The sequence below is a fragment of the Anomaloglossus baeobatrachus genome, chromosome 7, assembly GCF_048569485.1.
Source record: "Anomaloglossus baeobatrachus isolate aAnoBae1 chromosome 7, aAnoBae1.hap1, whole genome shotgun sequence".
Taxonomy (NCBI): domain Eukaryota; kingdom Metazoa; phylum Chordata; class Amphibia; order Anura; family Aromobatidae; genus Anomaloglossus; species Anomaloglossus baeobatrachus.
In genome coordinates, this window is record NC_134359.1 from 289,252,293 (window position 1) to 289,269,769 (window position 17,477).

At 53.7% G+C, this 17,477-nt stretch overlaps 2 protein-coding genes across 2 annotated transcripts; one reads left to right on the plus strand and one right to left on the minus strand.

The window, feature by feature from the left end:
* Positions 1–758: 758 nt before the first annotated feature.
* Positions 759–8,182, minus strand: GID4 (GID complex subunit 4 homolog). Its single transcript, XM_075319462.1, has 6 exons — positions 7,892–8,182; positions 5,316–5,375; positions 4,833–4,940; positions 4,648–4,749; positions 4,431–4,561; positions 759–2,186 (listed from the first exon to the last, which is right to left on the minus strand). The coding sequence occupies exons 1-6, from the start codon at positions 8,066–8,068 to the stop codon at positions 2,123–2,125; spliced, it is 642 nt and encodes a 213-aa protein (XP_075175577.1). The 5' UTR covers positions 8,069–8,182; the 3' UTR covers positions 759–2,122.
* Positions 8,183–8,292: 110 nt separating this feature from the next.
* On the plus strand, positions 8,293–16,326 carry ATPAF2 (ATP synthase mitochondrial F1 complex assembly factor 2). The gene is made up of 9 exons (XM_075319463.1): positions 8,293–8,413; positions 8,868–9,028; positions 9,292–9,336; positions 9,835–9,980; positions 13,505–13,602; positions 14,307–14,387; positions 14,837–14,949; positions 15,022–15,137; positions 15,799–16,326. The coding sequence occupies exons 2-9, from the start codon at positions 8,902–8,904 to the stop codon at positions 15,934–15,936; spliced, it is 864 nt and encodes a 287-aa protein (XP_075175578.1). The 5' UTR covers positions 8,293–8,413; positions 8,868–8,901; the 3' UTR covers positions 15,937–16,326.
* The last annotated feature ends 1,151 nt before the right edge of the window (positions 16,327–17,477 follow it).

A 17,477-nucleotide genomic window follows, 5' to 3' on the forward strand; every position in this document is an offset into this window, starting at 1 on the left:
CCATGTCACCCGTCCGTTTCCAGACTCCTCCATCCTCCTCCCATACCACCTGCCGGTTTCCAGGCTCATCCATCCTACTCCCATAGGACCCGTCCATTTCCAGACTCCTCCATTCTCCTCCCATATTACCCATCCATTTCCAGACTCCTCCATCCTCCTCCTCCCATATTACCCATCCATTTCCAGACTCCTCCTTCCTCCTCCAATATTACCCATCCGTTTCCAGACTCCTCCGTCCTCCTCCCATATTACCCATCCGTTTCCAGACTCCTCCGTCCTCCTCCCATATTACCCATCCGTTTCCAGACTCCTCCGTCCTCCTCCCATATTACCCATCCGTTTCCAGACTCCTCCGTCCTCCTCCCATATTACCCATCCGTTTCCAGACTCCTCCGTCCTCCTCCCATATTACCCATCCGTTTCCAGACTCCTCCGTCCTCCTCCCATATTACCCATCCGTTTCCAGACTCCTCCCACAGTACCCGTTCGTATCCAGACTCCTCCCATAGTACCCGTTCATATCCAGACTCCTCCCATAGTACCCGTTCATATCCAGACTCCTCCCATAGTACCCGTTCATATCCAGACTCCTCCCATAGTACCCGTTCATATCCAGACTCCTCCCATAGTACCCGTTCATATCCAGACTCCTCCCATAGTACCCGTCCATATCCAGACTCCTCCCATATTACCCATCCATTTCCAGACTCCTCCCATAGTACCCGTCCGTTCCCAGGCTCATCCATCCTCCTCCCATATGACATTTTATTACATTTTCTTTATTGTGCATTTGCTGCAATGAAATATCAAATCGGTTCTTGTGCTCCAGTTGCTGCCAGAACGTAATGCATTGCCGTGTGCCCTAGTGCAAGAGATGCTCTAGATTTAACCCTACATTTCCCTGGCAGCATTCTGCCTCACTCTATGGTATATATTATATATATAAAAAATAATCAATAATATTTGACATCTCCATCCATTCTATTCTGTGTAATGACACATTGAAGCAACAAGTCAGCAGTGTAACAGCAAAAGTTTTTCTTTGACGGGGGAAAAAAAAAAAAATTAAAAAAAAATTGTTAAAAAAATTAATTTTTCTCAATCAAGGTGGAATAGACGAGAAGTCTGAAGCTTTTTTTTGCGGAGAATCAAAGAGAAAAGCCAGCCAAGCTTTAATCCATGACACATAGCAAATACGACAATAACTCCACACGGGCTCCTCGCAAAAAAACCCCAAAAAATCCAAAACCGGTCACTTTGTGTCAACAGTCCGCCTCGCCGCTGGGCATTTTTTTTTTTTTAACCCATTCAGCTGTGGTGAGCGCAGTCTGCCAGCCGGTGGCGCTGTTCCCACACTTTGCACTTAGACCCTTGAGAAGCCCAGATATACAGAATTCATTAGAAAGAGACTGAACAAGCAGGGGGTGCAATGCGTTTCCGTCACCCGTTACGTATACCCTGGAAAAATAGGCCGCCGCAAAATACGGAACTGAATCTTCAGCAGCTCGGTCGGCTCTCAGGAGGCATCCATAGAATTTTTCTATACTTTGATTAAATATATGTGTATTTATAATATATATTTATAGAGATATATATAAAAAAAATTTCTGACATTTCCCATTTTCAATGTGAAAACGAGGGAAAATGTATTGCTGTCCGGAAAAACTTTCCTTATGACATTGGGACGGGGGAAGGGGGGAAAAAAAAAAAGTTTGCTAATTGAAAATTAGGAATGGGGGTGGGGAGGATCCCCCATAGATGGAGTGTGTCGCTTCAGCAGCACCCCACCTTCTGCATTTGTCCAGGGGTGCAGCAATCCACGTGCTGGTCCAATGGGATGGATTTAGGCAGCAAAAGGGTCCATGTTATTCTTGGGGGGGGTGGGGGGGTGGAATAAAGCTGTAGGAGCAGTAATGTCAAGCAGGAAAAAAAAAACCCCCAGCGGATTAAAATAAAAACTGCGCACAGAGAGTGGACGCCGCTGCACGCGTCATTGCTTTAACACTCATACATTCTTCTCAGAGTCTCTCTGACAGAAGAGCGGCAGGTTTCGGTGCGGATAGCTCCGCTCTGTCGGTGCGGCGGTGGTTGTGGTGGTAGCGGCGGCGAGGACGAGCTTCTGTCACCGGAATTCGTAGATAGGTGCACTGTGTTCTGGGACATGCGTCAGGTTTAAGGACTGATACCTGGAGGGGAAATTTAAAAAATATAAAAAAAAAAAGGGATTTTAAGAACTCTGCTTGCTCGCAGTGAATGCAGACAGCCATATATACAGCCACAGGTTGCACAGCAGAAGGGTTTGTTTCAGTTGCATCCAATCTACACAATGCTGTAAATACAGGACTGGTCTCTTTTCACCTAATGAGTTTGTAACAATGTATCAGCGCAGGAAGAATAAAGAAGAGTAAATCATATTGCACAGTAGTTAGTGAGTGCTGGTCCATCCCACGCCTGACAGCATCCGCGGCCCCTCGATGAAGTAGCCGGCCTGGGGCATCGACATCCCTGCGGAGTGATGCACACCACATTGCACCAGGCCGGCTACTCAAAAGACAATGCCGGCTGGTCGGGGACTAATCCGGGGTCCCATCCGGCGGACATGGACCACTTTCCTGGATTTATTCATTTATATGCAATTAGTGTCCTCCAGTTATAAATTTCCTAAAAGAATCTGGACTGATCCATTGTAGCAAAACCTACAGCCAGGAGAGACTTAATCCTCTGACCTAAGAAGTGTGCCAGTCCCCTCAGACCCAACTATAACAATCCCTCAGATCTGTGCATATGCACCTGTCTTTATTTTGGAGCATTTTCCCCCCCATACACTGGCAGGAAGCAGAGATCTTGAAAACTAACGAAGCAGCACTAAATTTTGTTTAAACCAAGATCTTGCAGAATGAAGGGCTCAGACCCCAATGTTCAAAGTGCTGACACATCATAACCATACACCAGCAGGACAGGAAGACTCCTTTAATAGTAACTAGTGATGAGCGGGCACTACCATGCTCGGGTGCTTAGTACTGGTAACTAGTGATGAGCGGACACTACCATGCTCGGGTGCTCAGTACTGGTAACTAGTGATGAGTGGGCACTACCATGCTCAGTACTGGTAACTAGTGATGAGCGGGCACTACCATGCTCGAGTCTGTAACTAGTGATGAGCGGGCACTACCATGCTCAGTACTCGTAACTAGTGATGAGCGGGCACTACCTTGCTCAGTACTCGTAACTAGTGATGAGCGGGCACTACCATGCTCGGGTGCTCAGTACTGGTAACTAGTGATGAGTGGGCACTACCATGCTCAGGTGCTCAGTAATGGTAACTAGTGATGAGCGGACACTACCATGCTCAGTACTGGTAACTAGTGATGAGCGGGCACTACCATGCTCAGTACTGGTAACTAGTGATGAGCGGGCACTACCATGCTCGAGTCTGTAACTAGTGATGAGCGGGCTCTACCATGCTCAGTACTCGTAACTAGTGATGAGCGGGCACTACCATGCTCGGGTGCTCAGTACTGGTAACTAGTGATGAGCGGGCACTACCATGCGCGGGTGCTCGATACTCGTAACTAGTGATGAGCGGGCACTACCATGCTCAGGTGCTCAGTACTCGTAACTAGTGATGAGCGGGCACTACCTTGCTCAGTACTCGTAACTAGTGATGAGCGGGCACTACCATGCTCGGGTGCTCAGTACTGGTAACTAGTGATGAGTGGGCACTACCATGCTCAGGTGCTCAGTAATGGTAACTAGTGATGAGCGGACACTACCATGCTCAGTACTGGTAACTAGTGATGAGCGGGCACTACCATGCTCGAGTCTGTAACTAGTGATGAGCGGGCACTACCATGCTCAGTACTCGTAACTAGTGATGAGCGGGCACTACCATGCTCGGGTGCTCAGTACTGGTAACTAGTGATGAGCGGGCACTACCATGCGCGGGTGCTCGATACTCGTAACTAGTGATGAGCGGGCACTACCATGCTCAGGTGCTCGGTACTGGTAACTAGTGATGAGTGGGCACTACCATGCTCGGTACTCGAAACGAGCAGGTCAGACGCTCGAATGGGAATGAACTCGAGTATGGAACATAATGGAAGTCAATGGAAAGCTCGAGCATTTTTCTGGCAGCTCTTCCAAAAAAATGCTCAAGTCCCCCAATGACTTCCATTCCACACAGTACTTGAGTTTCCCCATTGACATCTATTATACTCACGTTGCGCCCAACTGCTCGTTACGAGCACCCAAGCATGGTAGTGCTCACTCATCACTAAGGGTAACATACCACAGAGCAGATATTATGGTGCCAATGAAATCCTAGTAATAGATGGGTGCCCTCTGGTGTGGCTGTTTTTTTGCCCTTGACCATAACAGTCTTCCTGCAGAAAGGAGAGACGTGTCCCCCCCGAGATCTGCGCGGCGCTCACCATTCTGAGCTCCGGTGATAATAGTAACCCTCTATGGATGCCGCCGACTTCTGGAAGCAAATGTAGTAGAAGCCGGCGAAGGAAGCTCCGCTGATGTCTTTGATTGTGTGATCGGGCACCAGGAACTGCTCCTGCGAAGACAGAAAGAGAGGACACATTGTAAACCCTGTAATCTGGGCCCTTCTCCCCCATAAAGGGGGGGTCCCTGGGAACGCACCTTCCACCTCATGAACACGTAGTCGCCGGCTTTCAGTTCCTCATATCCAAAGTCATCGGAATTAAATGTTTTGGCGTATTGGTAGAAAGCCTGGAACTTCCCCTGTGTGGAGAGAAGAGGGGGTCAGTGCCCGGGGGAGGGGCAGAACACGGGGGACGGACCGGCCACACACAGCCCACGCTCACCCAGTGCTTCCTGTCCACGTCCTCATCCGCGTCCCACTTTCTCGTGAGGAAAGGATGCTTTCTACTGATTATCTCCCCTTCAAAGAAGGTGGTGAGGGTTGGGTATTCCTAAAAAAAGAAAGAGGATGGGGGGGGGGGGGGGCAGTAATATATTCTGTAGGTAAAATCTGCAATACCAGAAAATGGGGAACACACACCTGACTGTGCCGGGAACAGAGGTGACCGTACGCGTGACCCTCTCCCATCACATCTATGGGAGTTCTGATAACAAGAGGTGAAGCCGGAGAGCGGAGCATGGCGGCCCCCCTTATTCCTGACAGTGCAGGATGGGGCCCCGTGCTAGAGACGTGGGAATCTGACAACCCCCTCAATAATTGTGACCACCATTCATCTGGAGCATCCCCATGGCACGCAGAAAAAGGGGTTTCCCATGGCCACACGGCAGGGGTGTCAATAGTGTGTGTGGGGGGGGGGGGCACTCACCTCAGTAAGGCCTTTTATCTTCAAGTATCCACACAGATAAGCATTTTCCATGTCCACGTGCTGCGGAGCAGAAGGAGAGGATTAATAGCACCAGAGTACGAGAAATGCCCCTATGACAACACATCCTGTCCCCGTGTCCCTCAGAACATGGCATTATCATAGAATCCCTTCACTTTAAATATTATCATAGAATCCCTTCACTTTAAACTAAACAGCATCATAATAAAGCGGAGTGTCACCAATATCACACTTCTGCCAAGAAGTGTTGTCATAGGGACATTACAGGAAAAAAAGCAAGACATTCTCTGCATATTTCAGTAATCGGCCCTGCTGACACCACAGTGCTCCGAGTGTCACAGCCAGATGAAGCCACCGCACAGGGCAGGGACTGGAGGGGTCACGAGTTATCAGCAGAGTGCCAGCGCCATCGCAGGAGACTCACTGCAAACATCAGAGCCACCGTTCATGTTAAGGTTTCATGCAGTCGTCTGATCCAAGATCTCCGTTTGCTGTAAGTGAATGAGAACTTTTTTCCACACAGCTGCGGCTTTGTTACAGTTTTATCCAGCATAAACCATCCTGTGTAAGAAACACATCAGTATGGGAAGTCTTCTGCCCGTCCTCCAAGCTTGTAACAATGAAGGTCCAGATTGTGTACACTGGATACAACTGTAACAATCCCTCAGCTGTGAGACGTACTGGAGTAAAACAAAACTGTGCATTACTCCATGCTCCATAAGGGACCGCACGAGCAGTGATTGGCTGCAGCGGGACGTGATGACTTCCAGCACCAGTGGAGACAAGAGATGATTATGTAGTAAAGTCCCAAGTAATGGAAGTCTAGTTCCTGAGGGTTTCACCTTCCCCGGTGGCTTCTATTCATTTACAGCAAGAAGAAATGTGGAAAGGGCCACCATGTCAATAAGAATGAGGATGGCGGGGGTCACGGAGGAAAGAACCGCCATGTCAATATGAGGACGGCAGGGGCCATAAAGGACAGAGCCGCCACATCAATCCACAGGAGGATGGCAGGGGGCCGCGGAGGACAGAGCCGCCACGTCAATCCGTATGAGGATGGCAGGGGGCCGCGGAGGACAGAGCCGCCACGTCAATCTGTATGAGGATGGCAGGGGGCCGCGGAGGACAGAGCCGCCACGTCAATCCGTACGAGGATGGCAGGGGGCCGCGGAGGACAGAGCCGCCACGTCAATCCGTACAAGGATGGCGGGGGGGGGGGGGGGCCACGGAGGACAGAGCCGCCATGTCAATCCGTATGAGGATGGCGGGGGGGGCACGGAGGACAGAGCCTCCATATCAATCCGTATGAGGATGGCGGGGGGGGGGGCCACGGAGGACAGAGCCGCCATGTCAATCCGTATGAGGATGGCAGGGGGCCACGGAGGACAGAGCTGCCATGTCAACCCGTATGAGGATGGGGGGTTGGGGGCACGGAGGACAGAGCCGCCATGTCACTCTGTGATCCTGCACAGAGAAGACTCCTCATGCTGTAGTAATGATGGCAGGCGGGGGCAGTATATGTGTAAGTCCATGGAGACCAAGACACAAAGTAGAGAAAGGGGCGGCGGCCCACGGTGCAAGACATTAGAGGGGAGACCCAGGAGTGAAAATCCAGGACCCGACCCCTGGCCCACACACCGCTGCCACCCCAGCCTCACCCCACCAGGACCCCCACACCGCTGCCACCCCAGCCTCACCCCACCAGGACCCACACACCGCTGCCACCCCAGCCTCACCCCACCAGGACCCACACACCGCTGCCACCCCAGCCTCACCCCACCAGGACCCACACACCGCTGCCACCCCAGCCTCACCCCACCAGGACCCACACACCGCTGCCACCCCAGCCTCACCCCACCAGGACCCACACACCGCTGCCACCCCAGCCTCACCCCACCAGGACCCACACACCGCTGCCACCCCAGCCTCACCCCACCAGGACCCACACACCGCTGCCACCCCAGCCTCACCCCACCAGGACCCACACACCGCTGCCACCCCAGCCTCACCCCACCAGGACCCACACACCGCTGCCACCCCAGCCTCACCCCACCAGGACCCACACACCGCTGCCACCCCAGCCTCACCCCACCAGGACCCCCACACCGCTGCCACCCCAGCCTCACCCCACCAGGACCCCCACACCGCTGCCACCCCAGCCTCACCCCACCAGGACCCCCACACCGCTGCCACCCCAGCCTCACCCCACCAGGACCCCCACACCGCTGCCACCCCTGGACCAGACCCTCACACCGCTGCCACCCCAGCCTCACCCCACCAGGACCCCCACACCACTGCCACCCCAGCCTCACCCCACCAGGACCCCCACACCGCTGCCACCCCAGCCTCACCCCACCAGGACCCCCACACCGCTGCCACCCCTGGACCAGACCCTCACCCCACCAGGACCCACACACCGCTGCCACCCCAGAACCCGACCCTCGGTCCACCAAGATCCACACGCCGCTGCCACCCCAGGACACGACCCCCGGCCCACCAGGACCGGTACATGCCATCCAGCTGGTATCCCGCCCCAGCACAGCGCGCCCCCCGCTCACCTGCAGCACCACCTCCACATCGTACGAGTTGCCTTTACTCTTCTGGTGCCCCCGGAACTTGGAGCCGCTGTACAGCAGGGTGGTGGCCACCCCGGGCTGCTGCGTGTTAATGGGAGGTGGAGGGATGAGGGACGAGGAGCCGGAGGCCGTGCTGCTAGCCTCGGTTCGGACCGGCATATCCAGGGCCGGCCCCCCTGCCTCTGGGCACAGCTCGTCCCGCAGGGCTCGGCCGTTTCTCCGCTCCCGGCCTGAGCGCCTGGGCCTCTTCACCACCGAGCGCGGCGATTGGCCGACTGACGCTCCGCCCATACACTCACCTGCGCTACGATTGGTTGAGCAGCCGAGTGTTGAACGACGGGAGATGTAGTCCTCGTGTGCGGAAGCGGAGGCTGTGATTGGTGGGAAGAGGGACGTGACGTATGAGGACACCCCAGGGTCACCAGCATGGCTGCGCCCCGAGGATGAGGAGCCGGGAGGATCAGCAGGCGTCCTCACCTGTGCCCGGATGTGGTCTGTGAGCAGGTACCGCCCGCCCTCCCCCCTGTGTGATCAGTGTCCTGCTCCCCTTATATTCTTACAGCTGGGTGCCATCACACATATTGCATTGTCTTCTTCAGCCTCTATTGCCGGCTGCAGAATGAGTTAACTGAGGATCTATCAGTGAGCTCACTCTGACCGTCCAATGGGGGAGTTCTTCACTTATTTTTTACCTTTCTCAGCTGATTTATGACCACATCAAAGTTGAATGTGCGGGAAACAAAGAGCCTGTAAAAGCCAAACAGTGCAAAATGTCTCATGACACCCAACTGCAAAATAGATTGTTAACCCTAAATAAATGCATTTAAATAAAGGTCTCTAAAGGTGGACACCCCCTTTAAATGTAACATTTCTGATTCCAGATAGCCCCTTTAAGAACTAGTTTATTGTCATTTTATTTTCATACCAAGTGTTGTATTTTCTGCTCTTTTTATTTTAGTTTTTGATAGTAATTACCAAAAAGACGCCCGGTAATGATGCTGCCGAGCCTTCATCGCATGTTGTGGGCGCGGACCACGGTGCTGACCGGCGGCCTGTGCCGGAGGCTGCGCTCGCCGGACGGCGTCTGCACACAGAAGAGGTTCTATGCGCCCCCTACTGGTGAGTACTGAGCAGTGCGTGACGCCCAGAATTGTGGGGGGTACTGCATACATTTGTTGGGGTCATTGTGACTTTAAATAAAAAAGATAATGGAGCTGAGCTGTAATACCATGTACAACCTGTGAACAGGGGTGGCGCTGTTTATGTGACCTATGACTCTGATCCTGCACTATCCCTTTAATAAGTCTAATAGGAGCGTCTCTTGTTTTCAAATGTGAATTATTAATTGTATCTGATCCACTTAATTTTTTTTTTAATTCCAGAAAGAAAGAAGTTTTATGAGAGCGTCAGCGTCTCCCAAGGTGAAGGTGAGCGGCTCGCTCTTGGATTCTGGCTCCTAGGAAGATTCAGATGTTTCTACAGACTGGGGCTCTTTATTTCTGATACAGATCTCCCTGGCTGCCTTCAGTCACCACTAGGGGGAGCTCACTGCAGAGTTATCATTGGGATCAATGTAGAACCAGTAAGCACTGAGCGCCCTCTAGTGGTGGCTGCAGGCAGAGCTCAACAGTGCAATTCTATGTACAGATATCAGAGAAACAAAGCTCAACCCTTTAATGGGGGTTCAGTTATTGATTTAGACGAGTAAAGATAATTCACAGAAAACTCAGTGAAACTAAAATCAATGGTACAAGTTCCATAATAACTTAAGGATCAGCGATCAATATCAAGGGAAAGGAGTTCCCCTTTAAGTGCTCTCTGATTGGTGGAGATTTGATTCTGCATGACTTTGGACTCTGATATCCCCCATTCTCTCCCACCTTTCTAAATATGTGGAATAATTTGTTGTTTGCTGTAATTATTAGGTGGATTTGAGGTTAACCTGGACAGGAGGAAGTTACGGACCCCACAGGGAAAGATCTTCACTGTCCCAAGTGAACCCCTAGCGATGGCCGTGGCCACTGAGTGGGAATACCAGCGAGACACCATCAAGTTCTTCACAATGCACCTGGTAATGATGATCCTGTCTATCCATCCCTCTTTCTATCCCTCTATCTCTCCATCCCTCCCTCTACCTCTCCATCCCTCCCTCTATCTCTCCATCCCTCCCTCTACCTCTCCATCCCTCCCTCTATCTCTCCATCCCTCCCTCTAGCTCTCCATCCCTCCCTCTATCTCTCCATCCCTCTAGCTCTCATCCCTCCCTATAGCTCTCCATCCCTCCCTCTAGCTCTCCATCCCTCCCTCTAGCTCTCCATCCCTCCCTCTATCTCTCCATCCCTCCCTCTATCTCTCCATCCCTCCCTCTAGCTCTCCATCCCTCCCTCTAGCTCTCCATCCCTCCCTCTAGCTCCCCATCCCTCCCTCTAGCTCTCCATCCCTCCCTCTAGCTCTCCATCCCTCCCTCTAGCTCCCCATCCCTCCCTCTAGCTCCCCATCCCTCCCTCTATCTCTCCATCCCTCCCTCTAGCTCTCCATCCCTCCCTCTAGCTCTCCATCCCTCCCTCTAGCTCTCCATCCCTCCCTCTAGCTCTCCATCCCTCCCTCTAGCTCTCCATCCCTCCCTCTAGCTCTCCATCCCTCCCTCCATCTCTCCATCTCTCCATCCCTCCATCTCTCCATCCCTCCATCTCTCCATCCCTCCATCCCTCCATCTCCCCATCCCTCCCTCTATCTCTCCATCCCTCCCTCTATCTCTCCATCCCTCCCTCTATCTCTCCATCCCTCTAGCTCTCATCCCTCCCTCCCTCTCTCCTTCCATCCTACCCTCTATCTCTCCCTCTATCTCTCCATCGCTCCTTCTATCCATCACTCCTTCTATCCATTGCTCCCCCAAATCATCCCTCCCTCCCTCTCTCCATCCATCCCTCCCTCTCTCCATCCATCCCTCCCTCTCTCCATCCATCCCTCCCTCTCTCCATCCATCCCTCCCTCTCTCCATCCATCCCTCCCTCTCTCCATCCCTCCCTCCCTCTCTCCATCCCTCCCTCCCTCCCCACCCTCTCTCCATCCCTCCCTCTCTCCATCCCTCCCTCCCTCTCTCCATCCCTCCCTCCCTCTCTCCATCCATCCCTCCCTCTCTCCATCCATCCCTCCCTCTCTCCATCCATTCCTCCCTCTCTCCATCCATTCCTCCCTCTCTCCATCCCTCCCTCCCTCTGTCCATCCCTCCCTCCCTCTCTCCATCCATCCCTCCCTCTCTCCATCCATCCCACCCTCTCTCCATCCATCCCACCCTCTCTCCATCCACCCTCCCCACACCATCCACCCACCCTCTCTCCATCCATCCCACCCTCTCTCCATCCATCCCTCCCTCTCTCCATCCATCCCTCCCTCTCTCCATCCATCCCTCCCTCTCTCCATCCATCCCTCCCTCTCTCCATCCATCCCTCCCTCTCTCCATCCATCCCTCCCTCTCTCCATCCATCCCTCCCTCTCTCCATCCATCCCTCCCTCTCTCCATCCATCCCTCCCTCTCCTCCATCCATCCCTCCCTCTCACCATCCCAACCCACCCTCACCCAACCACCCACCCACACACCATCCATCCCTCCCACTCACCATCCAACCCTCCCACCCTCCACCACCCTCCCACCCACCAACCATCCCACCCACTCTCCATCCACCACACCCTCACTCCATCCATCCCCCCTCACTCCACCACCCTCCCTCTCACCATCCATCCCACCCTCACCCACCCATCCCACCCTCACACCATCCATCCCTCCCACACACCACCCACCACCCCTCACTCCATCCATCCCACCCTCCACCATCCATCCCTCCCTCTCTCCATCCATCCCTCCCTCTCTCCATCCATCCCACCCTCTCTCCATCCATCCCACCCTCTCTCCATCCATCCCACCCTCTCTCCATCCATCCCACCCTCTCTCCATCCATCCCACCCTGTCTCCATCCATCCCTCCCTCTCTCCATCCATCCCTCCCTCTCTCCATCCATCCCTCCCTCTCTCCATCCATCCCTCCCTCTCTCCATCCATCCCTCCCTCTCTCCATCCATCCCTCCCTCTCTCCATCCATCCCTCCCTCTCTCCATCCATCCCTCCCTCTCTCCATCCATCCCTCCCTCTCTCCATCCATCCCTCCCTCCATCCATCCCTCCCTCCCTCCATCCATCCCTCCCTCTCTCCATCCATCCCTCCCTCTCTCCATCCATCCCACCCTCTCTCCATCCATCCCTCCCTCTCTCCATCCATCCCACCCTCTCTCCATCCATCCCACCCTCTCTCCATCCATCCCACCCTCTCTCCATCCATCCCACCCTCTCTCCATCCATCCATCTCACCCTCTCTCCATCCATCCATCCCTCCCTCTCTCCATCCATCCCTCCCTCTCTCCATCCATCCCTCCCTCTCTCCATCCATCCCTCCCTCTCTCCATCCATCCCTCCCTCTCTCCATCCATCCCTCCCTCTCTCCATCCATCCCTCCCTCTCTCCATCCATCCCTCCCTCTCTCCATCCATCCCTCCCTCTCTCCATCCATCCCTCCCTCCATCCATCCCTCCCTCTCTCCATCCATCCCTCCCTCCATCCATCTCACCCTCTCTCCATCCATCCATCCCTCCCTCTCTCCATCCATCCCTCCCTCTCTCCATCCATCCCTCCCTCTCTCCATCCATCCCTCCCTCTCTCCATCCATCCATCCCTCCCTCCATCCATCCCACCCTGTCTCCATCCATCCCACCCTGTCTCCATCCATCCCACCCTGTCTCCATCCATCCCACCCTCTCTCCATCCATCCCTCCCTCTCTCCATCCATCCCACCCTCTCTCCATCCATCCCACCCTCTCTCCATCCATCCCTCCCTCTCTCCATCCATCCCTCCCTCTCTCCATCCATCCCTCCCTCTCTCCATCCATCCCTCCCTCTCTCCATCCATCCCTCCCTCTCTCCATCCATCCCTCCCTCTCTCCATCCATCCCTCCCTCTCTCCATCCATCCCTCCCTCTCTCCATCCATCCCTCCCTCTCTCCATCCATCCCTCCCTCTCTCCATCCATCCCACCCTCTCTCCATCCATCCCTCCCTCTCTCCATCCATCCATCTCACCCTCTCTCCATCCATCCATCCCTCCCTCTCTCCATCTATCCATCCCTCCCTCTCTCCATCTATCCATCCCTCCCTCTCTCCATCTATCCATCCCACCCTCTCTCCATCCATCCATCTCACCCTCTCTCCATCCATCCATCCCTCCCTCTCTCCATCTATCCATCCCTCCCTCTCTCCATCTATCCATCCCTCCCTCTCTCCATCTATCCATCCCACCCTCTCTCCATCTATCCATCCCACCCTCTCTCCATCCATCCCACCCTCTCTCCATCCATCCCACCCTCTCTCCATCCATCCCACCCTCTCTCCATCCATCCATCCCTCTCTCCATCCATCCCTCCCTTTATCTATCATTCCCTCCCTCTCTCCATCCCTCTATCTCTCCTTCTATTCATCCCTCCGTCTATCTCTCCATCCCTCTATGTCTCCATCCATCCATGAGTCCCCTCACTGTCCCTGTCCTGCAGACCACCCTGTGTAACACGGCTCTGGATAACCCAACGCACAGGAATAAGGAGCAGCTGATCGCGGCCTCCCTGAAGTTCCTCGATACGGACACCGTTTGGTGAGTGCCTTTTCTTCCTATTTCACCTCAGTGACCCATTCAGCGCTGTTCTCACTAATATGAAGACGGCCAGGTCATCGCTTCCCAATTAATAAGTGCACTCCTAAAATCCTCTGTGCTGCTGGGCTGGGCAGCCTGTCTTCCTCCTGCTTCACCTTCTCATGTCACTATACTGACTTTGGCCTGTTCAGCGTCATCCTGATTAGTATGAAAGCAGCGCAGTCATCCCCTCCCGTTTTCTTAATGCTCTCCTGAAATACTCTGTGCTGCCCCTACCCCACAAGATCAGCCCAGGTCCCTCCTGAAATACTCTGTGCTTTTGTGGTTCACTGCTCGGTCCTCAGTCATATCATCATGCGACAGGAGCGATCACTGCCTACGACATTAGCACACTCCTTCCCTGAAATACTCTGTGCTGCTGTGGTTCACTGCTCTGTCCTCAGTCATATCATAGGACGGGAGGGATCACTGCCTACGACATTAGCACACTCCCTCCCTGAAATACTCTGTGCTGCTGTGGTTCACTGCTCTGTCCTCAGTCATATCATCATGCGACGGGAGCGATCACTGCCTACGACATTAGCACACTCCCTCCCTGAAATACTCTGCGCTGCTATTCTGCTTCTTCCCTTGCTGTTTTCCACCCGTCCTCACTGCTCCCCTGATATGAGCGGGGCGCTCGCTTCCTATTGTTTTTCCCACAGTTACAGAGTGGAGGAGCCCCCCGCACTGGTTGAGCTGCAGACAAACGAATGGGACCCTGTACTGAAATGGGCAGAGAACAGGTGAGCGGCTGCAGTGATCTGGCATCACCGGTGCGGTCAGTGACCCATTAAAGGGGCGCTCCACCTTTGGGGCCATTTTTTTGTTCTTTATGTAAATGCGTGTTTGGGGCTGAAAATATTTTATGCATTTGATTTCATTAAAAATACTGCACCAGTTGCATTTTACAGGGTCTTTTGTTTTTCTACATAGTCAACTTTGATGTGGTCATAAGAGGAGCTCAAAAAGTTCAATGTTCTCCCATTGGGCCTTCAGTGTGAGCTCACTGATGGATCCTCAGTTAACTCGTTCTGCAGCCAGTAATAGACAATGCAGCACAGAGGACGTAGAAGGCAAACCGTATAATATTTTTAATGAAATCCAATCGCAAAAATGATTTTTAGTCACAAATATATGCATTTAAGGTAAAACGTTATCCCCAAATGTGGACAATCTTTCACCTACTTTTCAGGTACAATGTTGTGATTGGTTCTTCAACCAGTATCATGGGTCCGGTTATTCCAGATGAGACCAAAGAGGTGTTACACCGCCATCTGGCCTCCTACAACTTCTGGTCATTAATAGGTCAGTGACCGCCATGTTGTCGGGCCTTCGGGGCTGTGGCTGCAGCGTCACCTGAGGATTTCTGCTCCGCAGGCATCGAGTTCATGGTGACGCAGCTGAAATCGCTGATACTCGCCCTGGGTCTTCTGGACCGATTCATGACTGTGCAAAAGGCCGTCCTGCTGTCCCGCCTGGAGGAGGAGTATCAGGTACAGCGGCCATGGGGAAGACATACTCCATGATGACCTTACGGGACCAAAATGTAGTATTGACAGTCTGGGATGGCGCTCAGCTCCACAGGAGGACAGTGACGGCAGCAGCCATGGGGGGGTCTTCAGCAGGTTACATGGCAGCCATGACATCCAAAAAGCCCCCGCGATCACGCTGCATGCATGCATCGGCAATTGACAGCTTTTAAATGGTTAACCAGCAGCGATCGGAGCTGGCTCTGGTTGCTGCTGTATAACACAGCTGGCATCTCCGGACTACGGTGCGGACTTGGCTCCATGCATTGGGACCCGACATTGGTCAGGACGGCAGTAAAGGGGGAATCCTGTCGAATGATTGTTTGATATGTGATAAATACTTCGCTGTTGATGCCTGCGATCTGGGACCACCAGAATAAAAGGGAGCCATGGACAATAACTTAGGGGGTCTTGATAGCTTATGTTGGTTGGGGTAGTCTAGTAGCACAGGTTGTAGACCATTGCTTTAGAGATCAGACCCCTTTGGCCCTGCTTGGAGATGTCTGCACCTGGACTGTAGGGAAGGGATGTTCCGGTCACAGAAATCTCCGAGTAGTACCAAAGGGCTCTGCTCTATCTACTATTCTCTGTTGGACGTTTAACCCTTTAATCTCTCCGGTCACAGATCCAGCGCTGGGGGAAGGTGGAATGGGCTCACGACTACGAGGTGCAGGAGTTACAGGCCCGCACGGCCGCAGGGACCTTGTTTGCCCATCTCTGTTCATCAAGCTCCAGTATTAAGCACAAGCTCCTGCAGAACTGACCCCCGGGATCCACAGTGACCTCCTGGATCCAGTGACACACGGACGACATTGACCACCAATGCTATTTCAACATTTAAAAAAAAAATAAAAAAAAATAATAATAGTTTTCGTATTTTGTATACACCGCTCCAGTGCAGAGCAATGCTTCTCCTTGGTCACAGACTCCAGGCCTGCACTTCTTGCATTCGGTAGACAGTAAGATGTCGGGGGACAGATCAAAGGAAGTGTTATAGCAGGATCAGGTGACGCGGGGTTCATTTTTCACCATAGCCCTGCATTGGAGCTGTGTACACAAAACGGTAGGAAATTTTGGGGGGGGAAGCCACATTTGTACTCATTTATTCTTTTTTTTTAACGTAAAATAAATATCATAAATGTGAAATTTATAATGTGTGGTCGGTTTATTCACATATAAGGGGTCTCCTGGGAATAGTTACCCAAAATGACCCAAAATGTGGTCAAGTCATACACTATGGTCTGGGGTGAGCAGGGGCAGGCGGACATATAGGTCATGCAATTCTACTTGGGAAAAAAAGGATGCAAATTAGCACTGTTTAACCCCTCGATGAAAGCTTCCACAGGACGTCTCCAAAAATGAACGACAGCCGTCCATTGATATGGGGGTTCTTGCCCCTCTTCAGGTTGGCATGAAGCCTTTGATGGAGATTTGGCAGTGTTTCTCGGTGTGGGTGTCTTTTTTTTTTTTTTTTCTTTTAGGCTTTGGCCAATATCTCAAGTCATGTGTAAGTTCTCCTTTAAAGGGTTTGGCCAAGATTAGAAAAAAAACAGGCTGCTTTATTTCAGAAACAGCGCCACCCCTGACTATGGGTTGTGTCTGGTATTGCAGCTCAGCGCCTTTGACGCTGAGCTGCAATTTCAAGCAACTATGGTCTGGGGTGGTGATATTTCTGAAAGAATGCAGCTATGTTTTTTTTTGTTGTGAAAAACCCCCGTGTAACCCCCGTGTGATAACTGGCGTAGACTCCTCTTCCGATCCCCTGCCGCTCCTCGCTCGCTGCCCGTGTCCCCCTGCCGCTCCTCGCTCGCTGCCCGTGTCCCCCTGCCGCTCCTCGCTGGCCGCCCGTGTCCCCCTGCCGCTCCTCGCTGGCCGCCCGTGTCCCCCTGCCGCTCCTCGCTGGCCGCCCGTGTCCCCCTGCCGCTCCTCGCTGGCCGCCCGTGTCCCCCTGCCGCTCCTCGCTGGCCGCCCGTGTCCCCCTGCCGCTCCTCGCTGGCCGCCCGTGTCCACCTGCCGCTCCTCGCTCGCTGCCCGTGTCCCCCTGCCGCTCCTCGCTCGCTGCCCGTGTCCCCCTGCCGCTCCTCGCTGGCCGCCCTTGTCCCCCTGCCGCTCCTCGCTGGCCGCCCTTGTCCCCCTGCCGCTCCTCGCTGGCCGCCCTTGTCCCCCTGCCGCTCCTCGCTGGCCGCCCTTGTCCCCCTGCCGCTCCTCGCTGGCCGCCCGTGTCCCCCTGCCGCTCCTCGCTGGCCGCCCTTGTCCCCCTGCCGCTCCTCGCTGGCCGCCCGTGTCCCCCTGCCGCTCCTCGCT

What these genes read in the sequence shown, in the direction of transcription:
- GID4 (XM_075319462.1), bottom strand. Translation starts at nt 8,068, where the DNA reads ATGCCGGTCCGAACCGAGGCTAGCAGCACGGCCTCCGGCTCCTCGTCC. An exon ending in ATGTGGAGGTGGTGCTGCAG is followed by an intron (nt 5,376 to 7,891) that starts GTGAGCGGGGGG and finishes TCTGCTCCGCAG; the next exon opens with CACGTGGACATGGAAAATGC. An exon ending in ACGTGTTCATGAGGTGGAAG is followed by an intron (nt 4,562 to 4,647) that starts GTGCGTTCCCAG and finishes CTGTCTTCGCAG; the next exon opens with GAGCAGTTCCTGGTGCCCGA.
- ATPAF2 (XM_075319463.1), top strand. Translation starts at nt 8,902, where the DNA reads ATGATGCTGCCGAGCCTTCATCGCATGTTGTGGGCGCGGACCACGGTG. An exon ending in AGTTCTTCACAATGCACCTG is followed by an intron (nt 9,981 to 13,504) that starts GTAATGATGATC and finishes CCTGTCCTGCAG; the next exon opens with ACCACCCTGTGTAACACGGC. An exon ending in CAACTTCTGGTCATTAATAG is followed by an intron (nt 14,950 to 15,021) that starts GTCAGTGACCGC and finishes TCTGCTCCGCAG; the next exon opens with GCATCGAGTTCATGGTGACG.